Source organism: Mesoplodon bidens (genome assembly GCF_964165515.1).
Source record: "Mesoplodon bidens genome assembly, chromosome: 16".
In the NCBI taxonomy this organism is placed as follows: Eukaryota; Metazoa; Chordata; class Mammalia; order Artiodactyla; family Ziphiidae; genus Mesoplodon; species Mesoplodon bidens.
Window position 1 is genome coordinate 25,163,565 of NC_138173.1, and position 24,854 is coordinate 25,188,418.

Consider the following 24,854-nt stretch of genomic DNA (forward strand, 5'->3'; position numbering starts at 1 on the left):
TTAGGGGTGAGGTGGAATGGGATAGGAAAATGTCGCTTTTCCTTCTGAGCTCTGTATATTATTTGAAATTTTGAACTATGTGTATGTATTAATTGGGTAACAAAAGAATTAATTTTTCCAAATGAGGCAGGGTAAAGATAGGGGGTTATGAACTTAAAGCAAATAGAAACAATTTGAAATGATTATTTTTTCTTTCTTTAAACATTGTATCTTAGGCTCTAGATTAGATCTTGAAATGAAGGACAACTGAGTCAGAATGATATATATCACAGGCAAACTACTGACCCAGACATTGTAAATCATTTCTAGGAATAGCTAGTAATTCATATTGAATCCAAAGAACACTTCACACATAAGTACGTGATAGAATGAGCTCATTTTTTATTTTAAAAAGGAGGGGTGTTTGAACAAGTGTGTATATTTTATGTGTGTGTGTGTGTATACACATTTGGGAAGACTATATACCCTGACTATAACATATATATACTATATTTAATTGCAAAACAACCTGTCTTAGAATAATACAGTATGAGATGCATGTGACCAACAGTACAAATACAGTAATTATAATACTCAAATCTTAGGTTCATAGATATTTAATGTATTAGAAGTGCACGACAATTAAAAAAAAAATCCTGTCTTGAAAACTTTATAGAAGCACTTCTCCTTTCATCAAATATAAGGCTCACATGAGCCTATAATAAAACTTAATACTGTTCATGTGTCAAAGGACAAGGCTAAGCAATAAGTTATTATTCTAAAAATATCTATGAACCAGAACAATTTTCTTTTTGAGTTTGAGAAGCCAAAGACTATTAAGGAATATTTAAAGGCTGAATACAATCAACAAAGGTAAATAAGGAGATTGGAAAGAAAGAAGTAGTTCAATATTAACAATGCAGTATATCGGCCGGGTTCCTGTGCTCAGCCAGATCATCTTGAAAACATGAATTTTGAGTTTAGTAAAGTGTCATACAGTATCTAGTTACATCAGACACCTGATGAAAGTGCTTTTCTGAAACTGTTTCTTCTCTTTTATATATGGACTTTAAAGAAATCCAAACAAATACTGCAATGCAGTTTTGAAAAACATATAAACTTCAGAAATGCCCACAGTAACAAATGGTATCAGGAGGTACAGTAATTGAAATGTATCAGGACGTATAGGTACAGTTAATTGAAATGGCATGGTAATGTGAAATCTTAAAAGGAATGGTAATGTGAAATATAAAAAGGATGACTAGATAATTTCTACTTCCAAACCTGAAGTAAAATTACAGAATGATAAGCTCATTACTTTATGTAGCAACTAGGAATTGCCACCTTTAAAATATTCATTCTTTCAATGCTTATTTTTGGATTGCCTACTATTTAACAGGTACCATGTTTGGTGCTACACTGATTAATAAAACAAGGTTCTCTGCAAAGAAAGGAATCTTGGTCTAGGAAGTACTCATTATATACTTCTTACAAATTTAGTTAAGTATGGCTTTTGGAACTAAAGAAAAAAAATTTTCCAAAAAGTGAACTTTCTAATTAAGAATGCATATGCACATAAATAGTTAAGTCAAAATTTCAGAGGCTCATAAATACTTAGAAACTCTAAATTGCTAATTGACTATTTCAGTTATGTGATACCTGTCTCATCAATTGCCTGCATATTTTTCCCAAAGTACATTCTTAACACGCAAAAATTTTTAAAACAATGAAACAAACATTTCAGCCATTCTTGCATACCTACTCTTAGTAAAATACAGAACAAGTTGCATTTTTTAATCTGGACATCTAAGACAATTTAAACCAATCATATTATTCAAGTGAAACAGATGTCCTGAATTTTGTAACACCATCAGCAAACCTGGAGAGATGCAACTGTGATTGAATGTGTGAAGCTGTTAGAATTAATCTTCATCATCTCTTTGAAGAGGTATTATCTGAATTTCTTTGGCTATCCTTTCTCCTAATGTCTTATTGCTTGAAGCAATTATTCTTCGTGACATCAAATCAAATGGTCCACCTAAAATCAAATATGGAGCATGGTTATATCCTGTACAAAAGTAATTCCTATAAAACTTGCATAGCAATATGTACTATGGTCAATCATAACATTTTAATACTTTTGACTATCTTTAAAAAGATCTAGGGCTTCCCTGGTGGCGCAGTGGTTGAGAGTCTGCCTGCCGATGCAGGGGACGCGGGTTCGTGCCCCGGTCTGGGAGGATCCCACGTGCCGCGGAGCGGCTGGGCCCGTGAGCCATGGCCGCTGAGCCTGCGTGTCTGGAGCCTGTGCTCCGCAACGGGAGAGGCCACAGCAGTGAGAGGCCTGCGTACCGCAAAAAAAAAAAAAAAAAAAAAAAAAAAGAAAAAGAAAAAGAAAAAGATCTATGCTGTCACATAACCATAATGTTTAAGCTTTGATAATACATAAATGAGTTTCTAAACACCTTCTTTTAGTAAATACCAGTTGTGGAGGGAACTGGTATCTCAGTCACACTAGTATGGAAAATGTCAACTTTTCTCTATTTCACCTTTTGTGTGTTCCATTTCTTCTTTATATTACTCTTATTACCTCTTTAATGTTTGGGAATCTATGGACAGAAAATCTGACTCCAATGCATTTTCACACCACTCTCCTTCCCATTTCCTTAATACTTTGCTGCCTTTCTCCCAGGCCACTGATGAATTATTTTAACCCAGGTTCACTCTTACTTTTAAAAATCTCACCACCAGTGCAGAGGAAATATGTAGCCCCTCTAGGCTCAAGGAGAAAGTGATGGTGGAGGAAGTCCATGTTCAACCACCACCATGGTCACCATTCAGAGAACTCTTGGTACAATTCTCAGATTCAGTGACCTTCTAGACTTTTTCTATAGCCTCTCAAGAGTTCCTGATACTCATATTTGAAGAGGCTAAGCCATTTATCATTATTAATCCCATGCTACCATTAGCTTCTTATCCTTGCCTCTATCTCCCAATGTTTGTTATTTTGATTGTGTAGAAAATTACACGGCTTTTTTTGCCTTAAGAGCTGAGGTATAACATGTAACAAACATTAAAGGAAAAAAGCCATATATAGAGGAAGGTCCAACAGATATGGAAAGAAAAATGCTTTACTGTCCCATAATTTTACCTGTTACATCCAAGAGTACTCCACCAGCTTCAGTCACAATAACACCAGCACCTGCTACATCCCAGCAGTGAATTCCCATTTCATAATATGCATCTGCAACTCCAGCTGCCACGAGGCACATATTAAGAGCTGCTGTTCCAACACCTCGGATCCTAACAAACAACATTTTAAAAATAAGATAGAAAAAGAAATTATTTCAAATAAGGCATTCCTCCTTAACTTCAGTTTCTTTTAAGTGTTGACTGATGCAATAGTCATGATGCACTATATAAATGACAAAACTAATCCTTATGAAGCAATCATTTATAATATAAACTTTAAAACAAGGATATTTGGGGGAAAAATACTGAAGAAAATGCTATAATTCTACTATCATGGCATGCATGTATATTCATTGTGGTCTAAACCCAGGGACAATAGCCCCACAATACAAGTAGTTTACAGAAGGGTGAAAATGTACTCCTGGTCATCCCCAACTGTATGGGCATCAGTACAGGTGACCAAAGAGATAATAGCACTGGTGGGCTCTGCTTAGATCTAGGCCTGCCTGGAAAGATCATTTCAGGTTTGCCTTCTCACAGTAGCTTTTCCTTGGAAATATATCAAGTTAAGGTAAGTACAGACATTACTTTATTAGCCATTATAATAATAACTGATTCAGGAAAGAATCATCAATAAATGCTAAAATGAGTGGATGAATGATATTTACATATCAAAGTATCTCCCTATAAGATACACAATAATTACAATGGGAAAGATAGCAAGATCATTACCAAGTGATCAAAGTTAATATTCAATAATGGGACAAAAAGGTACCATGTGCCTCCTGATATAATGCACTGAGAAGGAAATAACAGTACTTCTGTAGCATTCCTGCCCAAAATACATAACCCAAATCTAATCATGAGGAAACCCAACAAATTCAATCAAAAGGCATACTATAAAATAATTACCCTATGTTTTTCAAAAATGTCAAGGTCATAAAAGATAGACTAAACAACTGCTCCAGATTAAAAGAAATTGATGAGAAATGGCACCTAAATGCAGTGTATGATCCTGGATTGGATCTTGGATTAGAATTCTATCAAAATACGAATTAAGTCACTATATTAGATAATGTATCAAACTTAATTTCCTGATTTTAGTAATTGTGGTTATGTTAAAGAATGTCCCTTTCATCAAAAATATACACACTGAAATGTTTAAGAAAAAGAGGTCATCATGTCTGTAAGTTACTACTTTCAAATGGGTTTTACTCAAGCTTCTGTTTTAGTTGTTTAAACCTCTGAAAATAAAGCAGTCAGGTCTGTTCACTGAGTTCCTTCATTATTTATTTTTAAAGAAATAAGGGGATTCCACATATGAGTGATATCATATGATATGTGGAATCTAATTTTTAAAAATGAAACAAATGAACTTACTTACAAAACAGAAACAGACTTACAGATATAGAAAACAAGCCATGGTTACCAAAGGGGAGACACAGTGGGAAGGGATAAATCAGGAGCTTGGGATGAACATACACACACTGGGATGAACATACACACACTACTATATGTAAGACAGATAACCAACAAGGACCTACTGTATAGCACAGGAAACTCTACTCAATATTCTGGGATAACCTATATGAAAAAAGAATCTAAAAAAGGATGAATATAAGTATATGTATAACTGAATCACTTTGCTGTACACCTGAACTAACAAAACATTGTAAATTAACTATACCCCAATAAAATTAAAATTAAAAAAAAGAAATAATGGGAAATTGATGACTAATCTGGTATTTGTTTTGTTTCTTAAAAATAAAAAAAGTACTGCACCTGAGTACATCCTTCATGCCAAAGCAATTTTTTTTTAAAAAAAGGATCAGAATTACATGATGCCCTTGATTTCAAATACATTTTACTGCCTATATTTTTACTATATGTCAAATTTAAGAAAGAACTAGCAACCTCAATAAACTTCCATAGGTGTTTGACTGCTTTCCAAATATATAAACCCAAATTAACTTTAGTGGCTTTTTTTAGTTTATAAATAATGGTGTATTTTCCTCCTTTTCTCAAGGGTATGTGATAGTTCATATCTCATGTCATAGAAAGAAAATACCAAGATCGTTCACAAATTATCTCTTGGTATTCTATTCAAACATAGAACCCTAGGCTGGAAGAACAATGCTATAGGCATTGTTCTTCCAGCACAGCATATAGGCTATGTTTCTGTCTACTTTTGATATGTATCAATGGCTCTCAGTCAAGAGATCTTTTGATCAGAAAGCATATTCTTTTATGGACAAATATTACTAAATATTATTAATTACCAAATAATTGAGTCTGTGGTCTAGATTTTGCATATGTGTCCTGAATTCTGTTAGTCTGATCCTCCTATACAGCTAGGATGGTATAGAGTAAAAAAGACTATCTTGAGAATCACAAAGATTTGAGTTTGCTCCCCTACTCAGTTGCTTAAAAACTATAATTTTGAAAAAGTTTCTTCTTCAAGTTTTAGCTTTCTTGTCAGCAAAATGGAGATACCAACTTACCTTGGCTATGGCTGCAATGATTAGAAACAACAGATGTAAAGCACCTAGCAGAGGGCCTAGCCTCAAAAAATAGTAGCTATATTTATGAAGAAATTATTCCCTACAGCATGATACCAGAAAACATCATTGAAGTAAACAAATACAGTGCATTTCATTGAACAAATCCCAAAAAATTACACAAAGGAAATTGACTCATAATGATTTACTTTGCCTCATAAATGTCATTTATAATTAATATATAATTATACCTCAATTTAAAATAAAAGGAGGTGGTATCTCTTGGGACAAAGTGAAGGAAAAGCAGGAGCTAAGAGTGAAAACATTAAAGATCCTGAGAAATGAAAGAGAAACAAGACATGCCAATCCTCACCTCCCACCACCACTTAACAGAAATTCATAACAGAACCTACACAGAAGGGTAGAACTGACAGGATAAGGAGCTCTGAAACCAGGAACCCAGATCGCAAAGTGAACAGAAATAGAAAAAGTAGACACATCCACACAAATCTACTGTGAAACATCAGACATTGCTAATAAAAGTGTTTGGGGTTTTTTTGACTCATAAAGTGTCTCTGCAAAAAACTGAGCACAGAAATGAACAAAACAAAATAAAACAAGGAAAAAATAAAACAAGAGATGACTGAACTCAGAAAAGAAGTGGGACAAAAAAAGCCAAAATTCTATCAGGAATGAAGACTAAATTGCAAGGTCCCCTAAAGAGAACAGATGCAAATGAAAACTTAATAAAGGGCAGTGAGGAAAAGAGATAAAAGAAAGAAGTAAAATGGGTCAGAGAGAAAGTGGCTGAAAAGGAAGAAACAAAGAAGATTTAATGTTCCTGCTGGTGTCTATGAAGAAGAAAATGAAAACAGGAGAAGTGAGCTAATATTTAAAACTAAAACTCAAGAAAACCTTCTAGAAAAAAAAAAAAAAAGATATGAATCTACCTGTTATAGGGAGAAAACATCCCAGAATGAGCAATTCCAAGATATACCCTTATAAAAGGGTCAGCCAGGGTAGATTAAAAGAAAAAAAATTTTCTCAGAGCCTCCAAGTAAAAAATGAAATAATGTAAAAGCCAAGAAGATTAGACTGGCATCAGATTTCTCATAACATACAAAGCAAGGCAACAGTATAATAGCATTTTTTTTTTCAATTTGGGTTTTTAATTTATTTACTTATTTTAGTTTTGGCTGTGTTGGGTCTTCGTTGCTGCGCATGGGCTTTCTCTAGTTGCAGCGAGCAGGGGCTACTCTTCATTGCGGTGCGCAGGCTACTCATTGCGGTGGCTTCTCTTGTTGTGGAGCAGGGGCTCTAGGCACACGGGCTTCAGTAGTTGTGGCACACGGGCTTAGCTGTTCCACGGCATGTGGGATCTTCCTGGATCAGGGCTCAAACCCGTGTCCCCTGCATTGGCAGGTAGATTCTTAACCACTGCGCCACCAGGGAAGCCCTGTAATAGCATTTTTAAGAAATGTACTTCAGGACTTCCCTGGTGGCGCAGTGGTTAAGAATCCGTCTGCCAACGCGGGGGACATGGGTTTGATCCGTGGTCCAGGAAGATCCACATGCCTTGGAGCAACTAAGCCATGCGCCACAACTACTGAGCCTGCGCTCTAGAGGTCACGTGCCACAACTACTGAAGCCTGTGCGCCTAGAGCCTGTGCTCTGCAACAAGAGAAGCCACCACAGTGAGAAGCTCACGCACCACAACGAAGAGGAGCCCCCACTCACCGCAACTAGAGAAAGCCCACGAAGCAAAAAATAAATAAAAAATTAAAAATTTCTAAAAAAAAAAAAAAAGAAAAAAAAGAAATGTACTTTATACTTTCTTTCACTAAGGATGTTCTATCCAGCCAAGCTGTCCTTCACGTTTCAAGACCACAGAAAAACACTTTGGAATGTGCCAGATCTCATGGAATACCGTGTGCGTGTGCCCTTCTCAAGGAATCTACTAAGAGATGAGCTTCATCTAATCTAAAGGTGATTGGTGTTAAATCAAAAACAAACAGAGACCAGCCTTGAAAATTCCCTGAGCAGACAAAACCAGTTTAGTCATGCAAACAAAGCTTAATTTAGCATATTTTGCAAAACTAACTCAACCTGGGTCATTTCTTGCTTATGCTCTGGAAATGACAAGCAAAACTTAAATTGTTTCTCAAGGTTGATATGAGGTAACCACTAATCAATTCCCTATCATTTAAAAAAATTCTATTATAGCCAATCACTGTGAAGAATAAATAGTCACTGCTTTCTCACTTTATAAGCTGCTTTATAACAATATATGCCTGAGCCTCATTTCATGTTTTGGTCAGGGTGTTCCTGGTTTGCAAACTGTCTTTTTGGTGTGTGCACAATAAACTTTTACTAATTATACTTCAGTGATTCACTGGTTTTAATGCTGTTACTTATGAACTTTTGACACCAGGAAAACTTCATGGAAGGACTGTGAGCATTTTATGAACTCAAAAACTAAGACCACAGGATGGGACCGTGGGTGAAAGAATATGTAATAATAACACGTCTGACAAAGTAGAAAGAATGCAACTTAAAAAACTGGATGAAAAGGGAGAGAAAAAGGGGAAAGTAGAGTAAAATCATTGAATGTCATATAGGTAACAGGTGGAAGCCAAAACATTCTGGAGCCTTTACAGAGAGTAAATGGTCAAGTAAGAAAAGAGAATATTAAGAGCATTATAAAGAGTTTTAATATAAAAGGAACCTTTTATATTATAAAAGGTTATATATTATATATAAAATTGAACCTTTTATAAATTTCTATTTCTAAAAAGAAAAAAAGCAGAGAGGATACACCAAATAAATAAGTAACTATAACATAATATACAAAGTAATTACAATGTAAGATAATACAACAGAATTGAGACCAAACAAAATGGTCATATCAATAAATGAGTAAGCCTAACTTTTTTATGAAAAGAAAAAAGATTTTCAAATTGATTATAAAGCAAAACTCCACTCTACGCTGTATTCAAGAGATGCACTTAAAACTCAGTGATTCAAAAGGACTAAAAATAAGAGTGGACAAAGCTTTATCAGGCACAATTCTGATGCCAAAGTAGATTTCAAGTTCAAACATCAAAGTACAATACAGAATGTACTTTTTTTTCAGTGCATATGGAAGTTCCACAAAAATTGATCATATACTGGGCACAAAGAAAACATAAAGTTCCATAATATATATTTATTATAATGTAATAAAACTACAAATTAAAAATGAAATTAAAAAAGCAAAAAAAAGTCATTTCCTCATGGAAATTTAACACAACTCTTGGGTGAAAAGGGAAATACAAACAGAAGTAACAAATTTTGTGAAAAATAATTGAAATGAAAACACATCAGAATCTATGGGATACATTTAAAGCAGTAATCAGATAAAAATTCATAGCCTAAATACTTACATCAATAAAAATCAAAGCATAAAAATAAATTCTCTACTTAAAAAGGAAAAAAGAAAAGGAAACAACAAAATGAACAAAAAGAAAGCACAATGATGAAAATAATAAAGCAGAGGAGAAAAACAGTAGACCAGATTAATAAGCAAAATCCTGGTTCTTTGAAAAAACATAAAATAGACAAACCACCAAGTAACTTAATCAAGATTTTTTAAAAAGAAGAAGAAAGCACAAATATACAAAATAAGAAATGATAAGGGGGAAATAACTACTGACACAGAGAGGCCAGAAATAAACTATAAGATTCTACCTTGCATACCTCTATGCAAATAACTTGAAAACTTAGAGGAGGTGGGTAATTACTTAGGCTGTGGAAATGTTCTGGATTAAAGGTGGCAAAAGAGACATGGCAACTAAACATAATACTGACCCTAGACTGAATCTTGCACTGGAGGAAGAAAAATGCTATAAAAGACATTATTAGGTCAACTGACAAAGCTATATATGTATGGATGGTAGACTAGATAAAGAGCAAATTCATGAAGTCAATAATTGTACTGTGGTTATAGAAGAGAGTATCCTTATTCTTAGGAAATAACAAACTGAAGTATTTAGGGGTAAAGAGCCATGATCTAAACAATTTACCATGAAATATTTCAGAGAAAAGAAGGAGTATATTTACACAAACACACACACATACACACACAGAAAGAGAGAGACAGAGACAGAGAAAAGGAATGATAAAATGATAAAGCAAACGGGGTACAATGTTAACAACAGGTGAATCTGGATAAACTGTATACTACTGTTTCTTGTAGTTTTTTATTTCTGAAAATTTTGTTAAATTTGAAATTATTTTCAAATAAAAGTTTTAAAAATTACATTATAAAATTAGAATTATGGTACTGATCCCATGTCTATTAATTAAAAATTTCATTTCTAAAGAAAAATTCATTCCTTAGAATGTCAAATTATCTATAATGTTAACAAAGAATGTTCAACTTTAGGGAGAAAGTGAAAAGAGCTTACCCATGGATGGGAAGGCAAAGAAGCCTTTCCATATTAGAAAGAATAATTCTCACAGTCTCTGGTGTTCTGGAAGAGCCCAACTCTGTCACCAAGAGTGATTTGGTAACATCTAAAAGAAAATGTTTTAAATAATCATTAGAGTTTATTAATAAGAATTCTGATTAAAAATTTGACACTTGTAACTCAGAACAAATTGGACATTTTTATTCCTCTTCCTAGTTGTACCATATTTGTTTCTTTCTAAGGCTTTAAATATTAAAATACTTATCAATTTATTAAGCCCTTTTAGTTATTTTATCATCATGTTTATAATCATCAAAAAGAGTCTAGCTCCTTAGACCACACTCCCAAAAGTACAGAATATAACCAATCTGCCTGCATGCATGACACATTTAGTGGGAAACAAGCAAACGTCTTACATATTTTTTAAAAAAGTGGAATCTAGGGGGCTTCCCTGGTGGCGCAGTGGTTGAGAGTCCACCTGCCAATGCAGGGGACACGGGTTCGTGCCCTGGTCCGGGAAGATCCCACATCCCGTGGAGCGGCTTGGCCCATGAGCCAAGGCCACTGAGTCTGCGCGTCCAGAGCCTGTGCTCCGTAATGGGAGAGGCCACAACAGTGAGAGGCCCATGTACCGCAAAAAAAAAAAAAAAAAAAAAAAAAAGTGGAATCTAGAAATTAAATAATTTATATATAGATTTGAAAAAGACAAAAATTAAAATTAAATGGTAGCACTGTTGGCAGGAATGTAAAGTGGTGCAGCCATTATGGAAAACAGTACGGAGGTTCCTCAAAAAACTAAAAATGGAATTGCTGTATGATTCAGCAATCCCACTCCTGGGCATATATCCAGATAAAACTATAATTTGAAAAGATACATGCATCCCTATGTTCAGGGCAGCACTATTTACAATAGCCAAGACGCAGAAACAAACTAAATGTCCATCAACAGATTAATGGATAAAAAAGATGTGGTATAAAAATACAATGGAATATTACTCAGCCATAAAAAAGAATGAAATAATGCCATTTACAGCTACATGGATGGACCTAGAGATTATGATACTAAGCGAAGTAAATCAGAAAGAGAAAGATACCACATGATATCACTTATATGTGGAATCTAAAATATGATGCAAATGAACATATCTACAAAACAGAAACAGACTCAGATATAGAGAACAGACCTGTGGTTGCCAAGGGGGATGGAAGGATTGGGAGTCTGGGACTAGCAGATGCAAACTATAATATACAGAATGCATAAACAACAAGGCTTACTATACAGCACAGGGAACTATATTCAATATCTTGTGATAAAGCATAATGGAAAAGAATATGGAAAAGAATATATATATGTATAACTGAATGTTGGGTTAGTTTCTGCTATACAGCAAAGTGATTCAGTTATACATATATATGTATTCTTTTTCATATTCTTTTCCATTATGGCTTATCACAGGATACTGAATATAGTTCCCTGTGCTATACAGTAGAACCTTGTTGTTTATGCATCCTATATATAATAGTTTTATGCCTCATTTTTAATGATTCCCAACTTGAAGTGCCTTTTCCCCCTCAATTTACTAATAACTGGGCCCAATGGCATCAGAACAAAGGAATTCTACAAAGAATTTGAGAGGCAGTGGCTGAAGCAATAAAACATGAACGCCATGAGGGCAGAGAGTCATTCTCACTCATCTTCCTCCCCAGCCCCTGACAAAACGCAAGGCTCAAGTGTCTCCTTCTCCATCGCACTTGCTTCCCCTGCTTCCACTACTACATCCAGAATTGTGGTCACAATTAAAAAGTACAGAGAGGGCTTCCCTGGTGGTGCAGTGGTTAAAAGTCCGCCTGCCGATGCAGGGGACATGGGTTCGTGCCCCGGTCCGGGAAGATCCCACATGCCGTGGAGCGGCTAGGCCTGTGAGCCATGGCCGCTGAGCCTGCGCGTCCGGAGCCTGTGCTCCGCAATGGGAGAGGCCACAACAGTTAGAAGCCCACGTACCGCAAAAAAAAAAAAAAAGTACAGAGAAAACAGACACAATTTATGAATCAGTTAACACTTGGAGAGCTCTACAGGTTAATATTCAAAAACAATAGCATACGAATACATAATATCAATCACACCAAAAATTAGAGGATAAACCTACCTTCTTGGCGTGAAACCTGTAGTTTTTGACCATTACAAAAGGCACCTTTTCCTTTCCGGCCAGTATACATTTTATCCTCCATGCAACTGTATACAATTCCAAATTCCATCTGCAGAAGGAAAACAAGTTTCCTTTACCAAACCCGAGTATTCTTTCTCATGTCATCCATACTTTTTCTAAGAAAGTAACAAGAAAATCTGGTATACTAATAATGTTTTCAAATGGCTAAACCGTGGGATATTTAAAATGCTAATTCCCAGCTTAGTCAGAGGAAAGAAGTCATCAGACCTAAACACTTGACTCCTGTCTCATCCATGTCTAAATTTAAGGGCACCCACCTTGACCTCTTTCCTTCCTGCCTCAGATGAAGACAGATCGTTCCTGTTTTCTAGGGTGAATCCTTCCTCCTGTGTTATACTTCTCTGAAAAACTGCTCCATCAACTGACCCCTCCTCTCTTGGACTTTCATTCCGGGACTTCTCGCCAAATTTCTTCCTCCCTCACAAAACCTTCAAAACATTACCTTCTCCTTTTCTCTTCACTGCCAAAGAGTGGTCTTGACTTTGCACCTCCCATTCTCTTACTACATTACAATTTGGCTTCTTCCCTGATCACGCATCTCCTGATCTCCTTGCAAAGAGGTCATCGATGCACTCTTGCTGACCAAACACCTCTTCTGAAGATTTGGAGACTGCTGACCATCACCAGTTAATCCCATACTCCGTGTTCCTCGCAGTACTCTCCTAGACCTCCTACTACACTCACTGATCTGTCTTGGTGTCACATCTTCTTATGATCTTCTTCTCTGTCGAACCCCTATAAGTTGTGTTCCCCAGCGTTTTTCATCCTTCCCTTTCTTCCACTTCCCTTTTAGCTCTCTCGACTCTTACAGGTGTGTTCTTTCCAGTGCACAAATTCAACTACCTATCTAACTGTGGCTCCCACCAACCCCGTCTTCACTGGTCAGCAGCTGTGCTTTAGAACCTAGGCCTGCAGAAACCTCAACTGAGGAGGTCAAACTCACTCACTACCTGATCACGCATGCCTCATTCCTTCCCCATTAGTCACTTCCTTCCAATTTTATCTTGAAAACACTTCCTGATTTTTGGCATTTCCTCAGCCATTCTCCCCACCTCCATCTGAGTTCAGAATCACCTGCCCCTCTGGTGTGACCTCTACGTTGCTGCAATTATCTGCCACTCTGCATTTAAAAACCTCTACTGGTTTCCTACCACCTAAAAACAAAATCTAAATGTTCTGACATGGACAGGCCACGGTGCCTCACGGCAAGACCACAACTAACTCACCTCGTTGGTTCTGCTCCTGCCATTTCCAGAGTTTTGCTCACAATGAACATCTCACCGTTCCCCACACACATCATGCTCTTCTCCAAACTGTTCTTTCTGATTAAAATGCTTTCCTTTTCTTCTTTATCTGGTAAACCCCTAATTTGCTATGACCCAACTCACATGACCAAATTCTAAGACCCCTTCCATTTAGTATGAAGATTTCCCCAAACTACTCTTGGCAGAATTGGTTACACCCTCTTCATGTTCTCATAGTATTTTTTTTTCACAGTTCCATCACATATTACCTTTATCTGTTCACACATGTAACTTTTGCACTGAACTGGGAGTTCAACAGCCCAGGGCTGATTAAATGAGAAATGCTCACCTATCTCCCTTTGAATGTTCTCACTGATTAACACAATCCTGTGCCTAAGATTTCATTTGCACTACTTTGTGTTTTTACTTTCAGAGATTTCTTAACTCTCTTGTGTACATGCTGATCAAATATATCACAAGCCCCCCGAAGACAGTTATGTAAGATGTTAGTAAACATCATTCGTGTTTTGATCAATCAAATACCCAAACAGCACAGAAATGTAACAGGTAGAGATTGTACTCTACTGGGCTTTAGATACAGCAAGTGTTCAGGTTCCTGAACAAAGTCTGCATTTTCTAACCATGCCTGGCCCTTTCCATTTCCGGATGTTTCCCTTCACAATGCCTACTAAAGCATTCCTAGCTCAAAGCGCACCTCTTCCATTAAGCATTTTAGACCCTACATCAACGCCTCTCTTATCTGACTCTATCATATATATAATGGTGATTAAATACTGAATCATATTTCAGTTACTTGTGTGTATTTTTTCCTTATAAAATCTTCTCAGAAAACATTACATTTTCTTCACTGGAAAAAGTATCATGACAAGTTTAACAGTTCTGGAGTTTATTTCAAAATAATGCAGCTACATAAATTGAATAGAGGCAAACCTAAATTTATTATGGAGACACATTTACTCTTTCTCAGAAAATGAGAGCAAGGCATTTTACCAACCATAAATTTAAACAACATACCTTTTTATTTACAACAAAGCCAATTGAAACAGCTACAAAAGGAAATCTTTAAAAAAAAACACACACATAAATTTATCAAAATAGAACTTATTTTCAACAAACATGTTTTTTCATAATAAAACTGCTTACAAATTTTTTCATATGAACAGTCTTATCCCTCTTCCCCCAGAACTGTGTGTACAGTATGCAACCCTTTGTGTAAATCGTAGGGGATGGGGAGGGTAGAATATACAGATGCATACATACAGGGTGCTTCTACAGGCATGAGACATCTCTGAAAGGATTCACAAGAAGCTGGTAACAGTGGTCACCTCCAGAGATGGGTCCTGAGAAGCTGGGGTCAGAAGTGGGAAGGCCACTTGGCACTGTATGACATTTCATACCATTTAAATGTAGAATTCCATGAATATAGTTTTAATTTTAACAAAAATGGGATCATACTATACACTATATTATAATCTTCTCTATGTTATATAGTATTATGAGCATCTTCCACATTAACATTCCATTACATAACGATTCTACATCTTAGTTTTATGGCTTTAACAATTCTATTAGTAAAGATACACACAGCTACGTGGTAACTTCAAATATAACAACTATGTGTCATCCCACCAAACTAGGCTACTCATTTGAACTCTCACTGGCAATTCCATCAGGCTTTCTTCTAAATATCCTGAGTTATATACTTACTTTGTGCCAGGCACTAGAGTAAGTTCTTATATAAAGGTACAACTCATTGAGTCCCATCAACAAGCAATTCTATGAGCAGGTACCATTAATGTGCCCATTTTATAGAATGAAAAAAAAAACCTGACGCCTAGAAAGATTAAGCAACTTGCTCAAGGTCACAATTCACACATCCTAAAACACATGCTCTTTTTAACAGTTTTTTTCTCCTGGATTGAACCCATTCTATATAGACAACACTCCAGTATTGAGTTAGTTATTTCCTTAATTGATCTCAAAGCAGCAATGTTACTTGCATACATTTTTATGTGGTTTCAACAGTGAGAAAAAGAATGGTGAACAGGGCACTTCCCTGCACAAGACAAGTCTACAACATTAATAGTTCATCACCTCTTCCATAGCTGATGAAAATTATGCATAATACACTTTCAAACTACTCTACAATTTACACAGTTCTCTAAAGTATATATATTTGTGAACAAAATATCCAACAGTCCATTCAGTTAATACATAAACAGTAATTACAATATGAAAATTTTTAAAACATACCTATGTACAAAGTTAGTTGTTCCATCAATAGGGTCAATGATCCACGTAGGGCTGTCAGTTAAAATACTTTTTTCCCCAGCTGCCACAGATTCCTCACCAATGAAACTAAAAACAAAAATGACAAACTCTGAATCTTTACACTGCTTTCAACAATTTTCAAACCTTAAGCTACCCAGGGTCTACTATAAAACATAACAAAAGTCCGTACACTACACTTTTCTATTGTTTTTCCTGCAGACTGATGAAAGTGAGAAAGTTTTACTTCGCCCAAACAAAGTCATGTGAAAAATAACAGAATTTGAAATTCTCAAATGTAATGCCAGGATAAGTGAAGGCACACATGCTGAAAAGGGAATTTGCTGCAGATGAGAACTTACTAAGGAAATGTGGAGGTTTTAAAAATAAGTCCACAGATTCTCTCATACTCCTCTCTTCAAGAGGTAGAGCCTAATACCCTTTGCCTTGAGTGTGAATTTGGACTTAGTGACTCGTTTCTAACCAACAGAACAAAGTGGAAGTGACAACGTGCAACTTGGAAGACTCGTTCACAAAATGGCACTGAGGTTTCCATCTTATTCACTCTATTTCTTCCTCCCTCCCCTTCCCTCTGTCGCTCTGGGGGAAGCCAGCCACCATGTTATCAGCTGCTCTGTGGAGAGGCCCAGATGGTAAGGAACCGAGGGGAGGCGCCGCAGACAACCGATGAGGAACTGAAGTCACCAACAATCACATAAGTGAATGGACCCTTCAGCCCTAGTTGAGCCTGAGGTGACCCACAGTTTGACTATAACGTCACGTGACCCTGGCAAGAAAAATGCAGCCCAGCTACTACCATGTTCCTGACCCTAGAAAACTCTAAGATAATAAATGTTTGCTGTCTAGAGCTGCTAAGTTTTTAGGGTAACTTTCTATACAGCAATAGATAATATACAGAACATTAAATAAGTCAATGAGAAAGCAAATCACCCACTAAAATTACTGTGTCTACATGCTTTCCTAAAACACGCTACACAGTAAATCTCAGGTGAATTCTGTAAATGGTGTCTGAGTTCACTGGATTTCTTCTTTTCATTGCTACTTTCTTTTTTATTTATGTCTTTTATTCAATACTGAACAGTCCTAATAATCATTATCATAATTTTCTTGTATCTCTTTTTCTCTTGGCTATAAACATTTTCATTGAGAAGATATATATTTAGCTTTAAACATTTTTTTTCTCCTCAGTGACTAAAATACCAGGAATGGCCAATGGCATGATCACAAAGAAGTAGACAATGACAATGTTAAACCTTTAAAATGATGACAATATTTTGGTTATATTTCTGTGCCTATAAAGAAAGCCCTGATTTTAGTATTTTCTCTCAAACTCCTTAAAGCTACCATGACATTAGCACCTAAAAAAGTTGGCAATATAGAGAATAAAACTGAACTTTTAAATCTTGTCTATGCCAGACACTTGTCATGTCAACTTCCCGGCATACCAACACTCTTCTTACTAATAAGGAATCCAAATAGCCCCTGTTCACTGCGCCCTGGAAGTGTGAGCTTAGGCAAACAATCTGAGTTCAGCTAGCAGATGTTCTTGTCGAGGATTTGTAATCTTGAGCTAATGGGGTAAAGATATCCAAAGTGAGTAAAGTCAGGAGTGAGGCTACCAGCAGCATCTGAAGCAATGGAAGCTACCAGCAGCATCTGAAACAATGGCTCCTAACCCTAACCCTAACCCTAACCCAATCCTAACCCTAACCCTAACCCAATCCTAACCCTAACCCTAACCCAACCCAATCCTAACCCTAACCCTAACCCAATCCTAACCCTAACCCTAACCCTAACCCTAACCCAATCCTAACCTTAACCCTAACCGAATCCTAACCCTAACCCTAAGTCCTAACCAGCTCTGCCTTCCTCCCTGGTTCCCACCTGAGCCCTGCTCTCAGGGTTCCTGAGCCGCCCAACACCCTCCAAATAAATTCCCGTTCAGCTTAAATGAAGTACAGTCAATTACTGGGTCTAAAATCAAAATTTCTGTCTAGTACTATTGACTCCAACCTAGATTTCATTCTTATCACAAGAAATTGAAATAAGAAATACCTGTGAGATGGATACTTTTCCTTTATGGAAGAGATAAGCATTTTTTCAACTTTTTGGTCCGTAACAGTTACCAAATCAACTGGAGAACTTTTGATCATAACATTCATTTCATTTTTTAGGGCTTCACGAGCCATCTAAAAAGATTTTTTGGCAAGCAAATAGGAAAAGCATAAGTCATTTTAAATCAAACTAAAAGCTGAAATACAGAAATGGTTTGAAACATTCAATCTGTCTTAAATGATATTCTTAAATATTTCTTACCACAGTGTAAATAAAAGAAATCCTTAGGGGTTATGACCTTCTAGGTATAAAATCATAGAATCTTACATCCTATTTTAGATTCACAACTGTCATCACAAAAAGTTTAATGACATAAAATTAAAGTATCACTCCACTAAAGTTTAATAAAATGAAAATAAATACAGATTAATCAAAGTACATGTTTTGTTTAACAAGGCAACCACACGCTGTCCACATCCAACACATCACGGCTGAAAAGATTTCAGTTCATACCTCTCCAGCTTGTCTTGCTAGTGTTACTGCATAATCCATGCATTCCTGCCAAAGATCAGCCATCTTCTGAACAGATTTAACACATACAAAGATACAGCAGTTACAAATCTCTAAAAATCTTAATCATAGAATAGTCAGTTCACAAAAACACCTCAATTTGCAACATACTTTTATTCAGGATTCACCCTCTACCTGATTCTAGAGTTCAGTTTTTTTCAGTATTCACCCACAGGTCCATTAAGAAACACTTTTTATCTAAATTACTTCACTTCTATTGTAGAAACATTTTCATAACAAAAAGTATTCTATAAAAGTGTCTCCCAAAGTGCCCATACCATATGACATTTTAAAAAACAGCATTGGTCTAGGGAATGGAGAAGAAAGGACACAAGAAATGTCTTAAAAGACAGGTGAATGTTTGGGTTAAAAATAAAGTGACAATTAGAGAAAGAACACAGGGAACACAGACAGTTTTCAGTATCTGCAGTTTTGGCATCCGTGCATTCCACTAACCACAGATAGAAATTAAAGAAGCTTTGAAGGGAAGGAGAAGAAGACACATGTACTAATTCAATGTCAGGAAGTTCAGTACCTTATACATGCGAATTTATTTTTAATGAGGTTGTAAAGATGAAGAACTTAAAGCTCAGTGATTATAAATAATTTGCCCAAGGTTTTATTAGACAGATGACCCAGTCAGAATTCGAACTCAGTTCTGAATTTAAAGTCCACTGCTCTTTCTATCATAACATTCTGAGGAAAGAAAATTCCAGGACTAAAAAAATAACAATAAAATAAAAAAGGAATTTCCCCAAGTTTCAGAGAGGAAAAAAAGCAACACATTTTTGTCTTCTGAACTGTCCAGCTTTCCACTGACTTCTAAAGAGAAGACTAAACTAACTCACCACTGGCTTGACCACACTCTAAAACCTGTACCCAGGACAGTGAAGCTTTTCAGGCTGTCAGACTCAGAAAAATGTGGATCATTTATAAAGCAACCCTAATTTTGTCATCTTTATATTTGAGAATAACTTACACAGAGTTTCACCTTGAAGACTGGTCGGATATCCCAATCATGGTGCTCACAGTATAGGAATGGGGAGGGGAAGAGAGGGAGGGGAAGGGAAGGGAGGTCAAAGGACAGATACTTTGAGCTGTTTCTGCTAGTTGCTTCTTCTTGATATGAGCATTTAAATAATTTTAAAAGGAAGCCACTTTTTGAGTTACAGGAGTAACTGCTTAGAGCACTTCAAGAATTGTTTCCAAACTTTTTTTTTTTTCATTCTTACTTACTCCCATTTCTTTCTTCTAGGCTTAAACAGAACTAGATGTTCTCACTATGAATCTGCTTTCTAGCCAGAAACTTTGCTTAAGCCTCTGCTAACAGCACTGATATCTCCTATCAATTTTTCCAGGCTCATTTCAAAAGCCTTTCTTCTAGGGATTCTCCACCCAGAAGTCATAATCTGTTTAACCATTCAAGAGCTATGTGCTGAATATCCATTATATGCTGTGCAATGTATCACAGTGAGGAAAAACAGGCAGAGTTCACACTTACTCTCTAGTGGGTAGTCAGATATTAATCAAAAAAAAAATCACAGACCACAGGCAACATCACAAATGTAATAAAGGCTAAGCAGAAGTGCAATGAGAAGCATGTAACAGGGGAACTCTGACCTGGTCTTAGGTACCAGATACGGTTTCCCTAAGAACATGGTTCAACCAAGATTTGATGGACAAGAGAATAGGTACTAACTAGCACAACTGCAGGACTCCTGGTATGTGAAGAGCAACTGAAAGGCCTAAGCGTGACAGCTCAGAGATCAAGAGAAATGGGGGAGGGGTGAGGCCGGGGGATAGTAGGGATCATCCCCAGCGGGGCCTTAGAGGTAAGATTTTTATTTGAGAGCCATGAGGAATCACTACATCGTGGCTGCTGAACAAAATGGATTAGAGGGTGGAGGGAAGAGTAGACAGTGGGGATATTTGCTTTGGGAGGTAAAGCTGAGGGCACTTAGCAATAGATTGGATATGGAGTATGAGGGAGAGGAAGAGTTTAATGATGCCCAGATATCTCACTTTGGTAACTGAATGGATAATGGTGACATTTACTGAGACACGGAGCAATAGAAGAGTCAAATTTGGGATCTGGGTAGGAGGTGGGGAGAACAAAAGTTTAATGAGTAGAGGATGAGGAACCTTTGTGAAACCAAAAGGAGATGTCAATTAGGCAGCTGACTGTATGGATCCTGACCTCAGAGGAGAGGTATGGTCTGCAGATATAAGTATGCAAGTCATCTGAGTAGGTAACAACTGAGTCCTGAGTCTGAATGACATTCCTTAGGAGGGAACATGCCATGAGAAGCTCAGAGGACACCCAAGCCTGGAAGACCCCATAAAACTTTGTACATCACTCTTAGGGCACTCAGGAATGTTTTCCTTACATTTCGGTCATTTGTGTGCATGCCTTATCTTTCCAACCAGTTTTGAGTATATCTCAAAAAGGAACACATTTTGTTCACCTTCACTTTCTCAAAGACAAACACGTGAAACATTTTCAACTTTTTCTGTCCTGGTTACACCTTCCCTGCGGTGGGAGCCATGCCACCTTCCTGCCACCTGTCCCCAGCAGCGGGACTGCGGACAGCACGGGATCAGGGGCTTACACCTGGACTACACGCCCCTGGACGTATGCCAGGTCTCTCTGAACTTCTTTGGAATCGGTAAAATGAAAAAGAGGGAAGTATTCTACACAAGCTGCCGCAAAGGTTCAGCGAGATCCCGGGGGCGAAACCGCTACACACGCAGGGACCGTTCCTGGTGTCACTCGGCCGTGGCTCAGGACAAAACCGCAGGGGTGAAGGCTCCCCAACCGCGGCCTCTGTCCCTGGGCTCCACCCCGCACCACTGATCGAGCCCACCCACTCCAAACCACTCCGGAGAGCCGCCCGCGCCCGCAGCGCCCGACGACCCCGCCCAAGGGCTGGTGCGGGATCGCAGGAAGGAAGGTCTCACCTCGGGGTGCAGGGCTTGAAGCTCGCTAGGATACCAGCCGGATCCAACGATGGGCTCTTCCAGAGGGAGAGGAGGGTCAGGCTGGTAAAGCCTCCGACAGGAAGTCCCGCCCCGACAGGAAGTCCCGCCCCGGAAGCCCCGCCCACGGGGTTCGGCTTCTTCTGGCCCCGCCCCACAACGGAGCACAGCCCTCCAACCCCCAACTCCCTGCCCCACCCCCAGCCCCAAGCTGCGCTGGTGATCGCTTCTTGACCCATCCCCCTCTGCCTAGTCCTTCCAGATCTGACCTCTTCATTTTCGTCTGTGGTTCTTCTGACTTTCTTTCTCCTACCTGTACATTCTTCTGTAATTTTTAAAAAATTCCTTTCCTCTATTTTGCCCATCCCTTATGTCTTCCATTCCTTCCAATTTTCCTGTTTCCCTTTCTTTGTCCCTGTCTTTTATTCCATACTACTCTTTTGGCAAAACACAAACTGGAGATACGACCCTAGCTTTGCAACTTTTATTTGTTAAAACTATGCTGGGTAAACCTACACTATATACATATTGTAGGGATTCATAACGGAGCGTCCCCCAAATGTTCCATTTTTGCATGAGGATTATTTTGAGCTAAAGGCAACTGAGACCTGGTGAGTGCAAGAGAAAATACTCTCCCTCCCTTAACTACCTAGAAGAATTTAAACTGGAAATTTTTCTCAGAAAAGAGTTATTACTGGAGATATGCTTTATCTAAAGGGCCCCATCTATATGGTAAGGCAAATATCTAATTACCAAACATCTGCTTTTCTTCTTATCATCCTCCTGTCCTTGGAAGCCCCAGGCCCCCATCTCATTCCTTAGCTCAGGATGGCATGTAGTCCTCATTTTACTTTTCTGCCTCTGACCCTCTCATGCATGTGGGGTCTCTGGCCCCTTTATGTATGTGGGATTCTCATATGTATAAAATTAAATTTGATTTTCTCCTGTTAAATCTGTCTCATGTCAATTTAATTCTTAGACCAGCCAGAAGAACTTAGAAGGTTTCCTAGAGGAAAGTTTTCTTCCTCCCCAACAATATACACTATAGTAAACCTATGATAGGTAGACAGACAGACATTTATTGGCCAGAACCAACTGCCCCTATTCTCAATAATTCATTTGGTAACCATGTAGTGAGGACTTACCATGCTTCAGGCGCTTTTGTTTTCATATGCATTATTTTACTTAAAGGTTGCAACAGTTCCATGAGAAGATATGATCAGCTTCATCATATGGACGAGGAAACTGAGGCTCAGGGGAAGTTATTTATCCTTAAGTCACACAGCAAGAGCAAAGAGTAGAACACACTGACTCCAAAGACCATATTCAGGGAATACATAGTACGATAAGCTTGCATCGCATGAAATACAAGGACTAGTCTATGATCCTTAAAATAGTTCTGCTTCGGGCTTCCCTGGTGGCGCAGTGGTTGAGAGTCAGCCGCCGATGCAGGGGACGCTGGTTCGTGCCCCGGTCCGGGAGGATCCCACATGCCGCGGAGCGGCTGGGCCCGTGGGCCATGGCCGCTGGGCCTGCGCATCCGGAGCCTGTGCTCTGCGGTGGGAGAGGCCACAACGGTGAGAGGCCCGCGTACCAAAAAAAAAAAAAAAAAAATAGTTCCGCTTCTTGAAATTACAGGTCTGGCATCATATAGTCTTACTATTATAAAGGCAGTGCACAGGTAAAAGATGTCCTAGCCACAACAGGATCAGGGAAGCAGGTTATCTGGCTCCTTGCATTTGCAGTGATTGCTTCACTTAGCTTGATCAGAAGACAGGATATTGTCACCTATGTGTTGCAAATAAGAGTTCTCAAAGATGAATGACACGAAGTCTGGGACCAATTCTCAAACCTCACAAAGAGCCAGAACTTTGTCTCCTTCTAAGTATCTGATTTGAACACCTCAATTTGTCTAGCAAATGATGCTTTTGTTTTCTTGATTAAAAAAAAATAAAAAAACTTTAGAAATTAGCTTTTTGGTTCTTCATTCTCAGTCATCTTAAAATAAAAATCTTGCCAACTCCTTGGTGACAAGTGTTGGTTTTTAACCAAATAAAAATTTCCAGGCATTTGCAGAAATGTCATTTGAGTCCTCTTTAAGCCTCGTTTAAATAAACAAAGCTGCTAAAATCGGTGTAATCAAAGAGAAGATAGATAGAATATCTCATTCCTTCAAATTAAAACCATTTCAAGCTTCCTACCTTTAATGAGCAAGAAGTATAATCTTTTTCTAGGAGACTCAGCTGTTACTTTACTATTGTCCTCAAGTAACTGAGAGATTTTTCAGTCCAAGGAGGTTGTTCTGCTTTCAAATGCCTGACTGAAAGTAAAATGAAGAATCCTCTAGTACACAGGGAGGTCTAGCGCTCCAATCTGGTTTTGGCAGTGTTGCAAACTGGTTCCACACAATCCAAAAGATTTTTGTCCAGTGCTGGACAAAATCACTCCAGTGCTGAGTGATTCAGATGGCTGCAGAGACCTTGGTACCTGGTGCATTGATCTTGGCTTCCCAAAAGGACAATTTTTAAAGCTATAGTCACATCTGCAGCCGGTATTCCCAACCCCGAAGACTGTCTGCTGTGTCAAGGTGGTTTGGGGTTACGGAGGGGTCAGGTTCCAGCCTTAGCCACACACTATACCAGGACAAAATCTGCTCCCTGGCGTGGTGACCAGATCACTGTTCCAGACTTCCCCTTTCCTACCAGTGGACTTGCATCCATGACAGAGGTTCCAATCATGCTAAACCTCAAAATGGAAAAGAGGCAAGATCCAATGCCCCTGACACCGCCCCAGACACCTGACTATTCCTGGAGGGGTTCTGGGAAGGATGACCTTTGTCAAGCCACAGAGCGCTGTGGTCATCACCAACATGAGTGATAGGTGCCTTGTATTTGCATAATAAAGAGCGCCCTTCATGGTGATTTCTTCCCCTGCAGTATTGGGTATCTTGCTAACTTTATTTAGTCTCTGGAGCTGACTTCTTTTAAATACCAACTCCTTTCACTAAAAAAAAAAAAAAAAAATACAGATTCCACATACCAAGACCTTCTTAATTAATAGTTAATTGTTTAGTGGACTTTGATTAAAAATGGCAAAAATCTATAAACACAAAATGCAGGTTCCTTATGGGTGGAATCTTCAGGATACCTAACAAGATTTCACGTTTTGACATAACATAGGTTGGAATTACAGATAGAGTTTTTAGTTCTGGAAAAAAATGTATCATAGAATCATCTCTATTAAAGGTTGGAATGAAAGTTTATTTTTAAAAAAGTGGCTTATCCCTCTACTTCTGGATCTTTTGTCTAACCAATCATGGCTGTGTAAAATGTGTGAAAGGAAAATCAAAATGGA

At 37.9% G+C, this 24,854-nt stretch overlaps 1 protein-coding gene across 2 annotated transcripts; it reads right to left on the reverse strand.

Annotated features, from left to right (window-relative positions):
• Positions 1-357: 357 nt before the first annotated feature.
• Positions 358-21,585, reverse strand: IMPA1 (inositol monophosphatase 1). Of its 2 annotated transcripts, none has more exons than XM_081258358.1 (9): positions 21,483-21,585; positions 18,468-18,533; positions 17,955-18,088; positions 15,864-15,968; positions 14,625-14,670; positions 12,265-12,373; positions 10,115-10,223; positions 3,131-3,282; positions 358-2,017 (listed from the first exon to the last, which is right to left on the reverse strand). In XM_081258358.1, exons 2-9 carry the CDS (start codon positions 18,528-18,530, stop codon positions 1,902-1,904), a joined length of 834 nt encoding a protein of 277 aa, XP_081114484.1. In that variant the 5' UTR covers positions 18,531-18,533; positions 21,483-21,585; the 3' UTR covers positions 358-1,901. The 2 variants fall into 2 exon arrangements, with proteins under 2 accessions (XP_081114484.1, XP_081114483.1); XM_081258357.1 differs by having other exon boundaries at positions 18,468-18,530; positions 21,483-21,553.
• Positions 21,586-24,854: the final 3,269 nt, after the last annotated feature.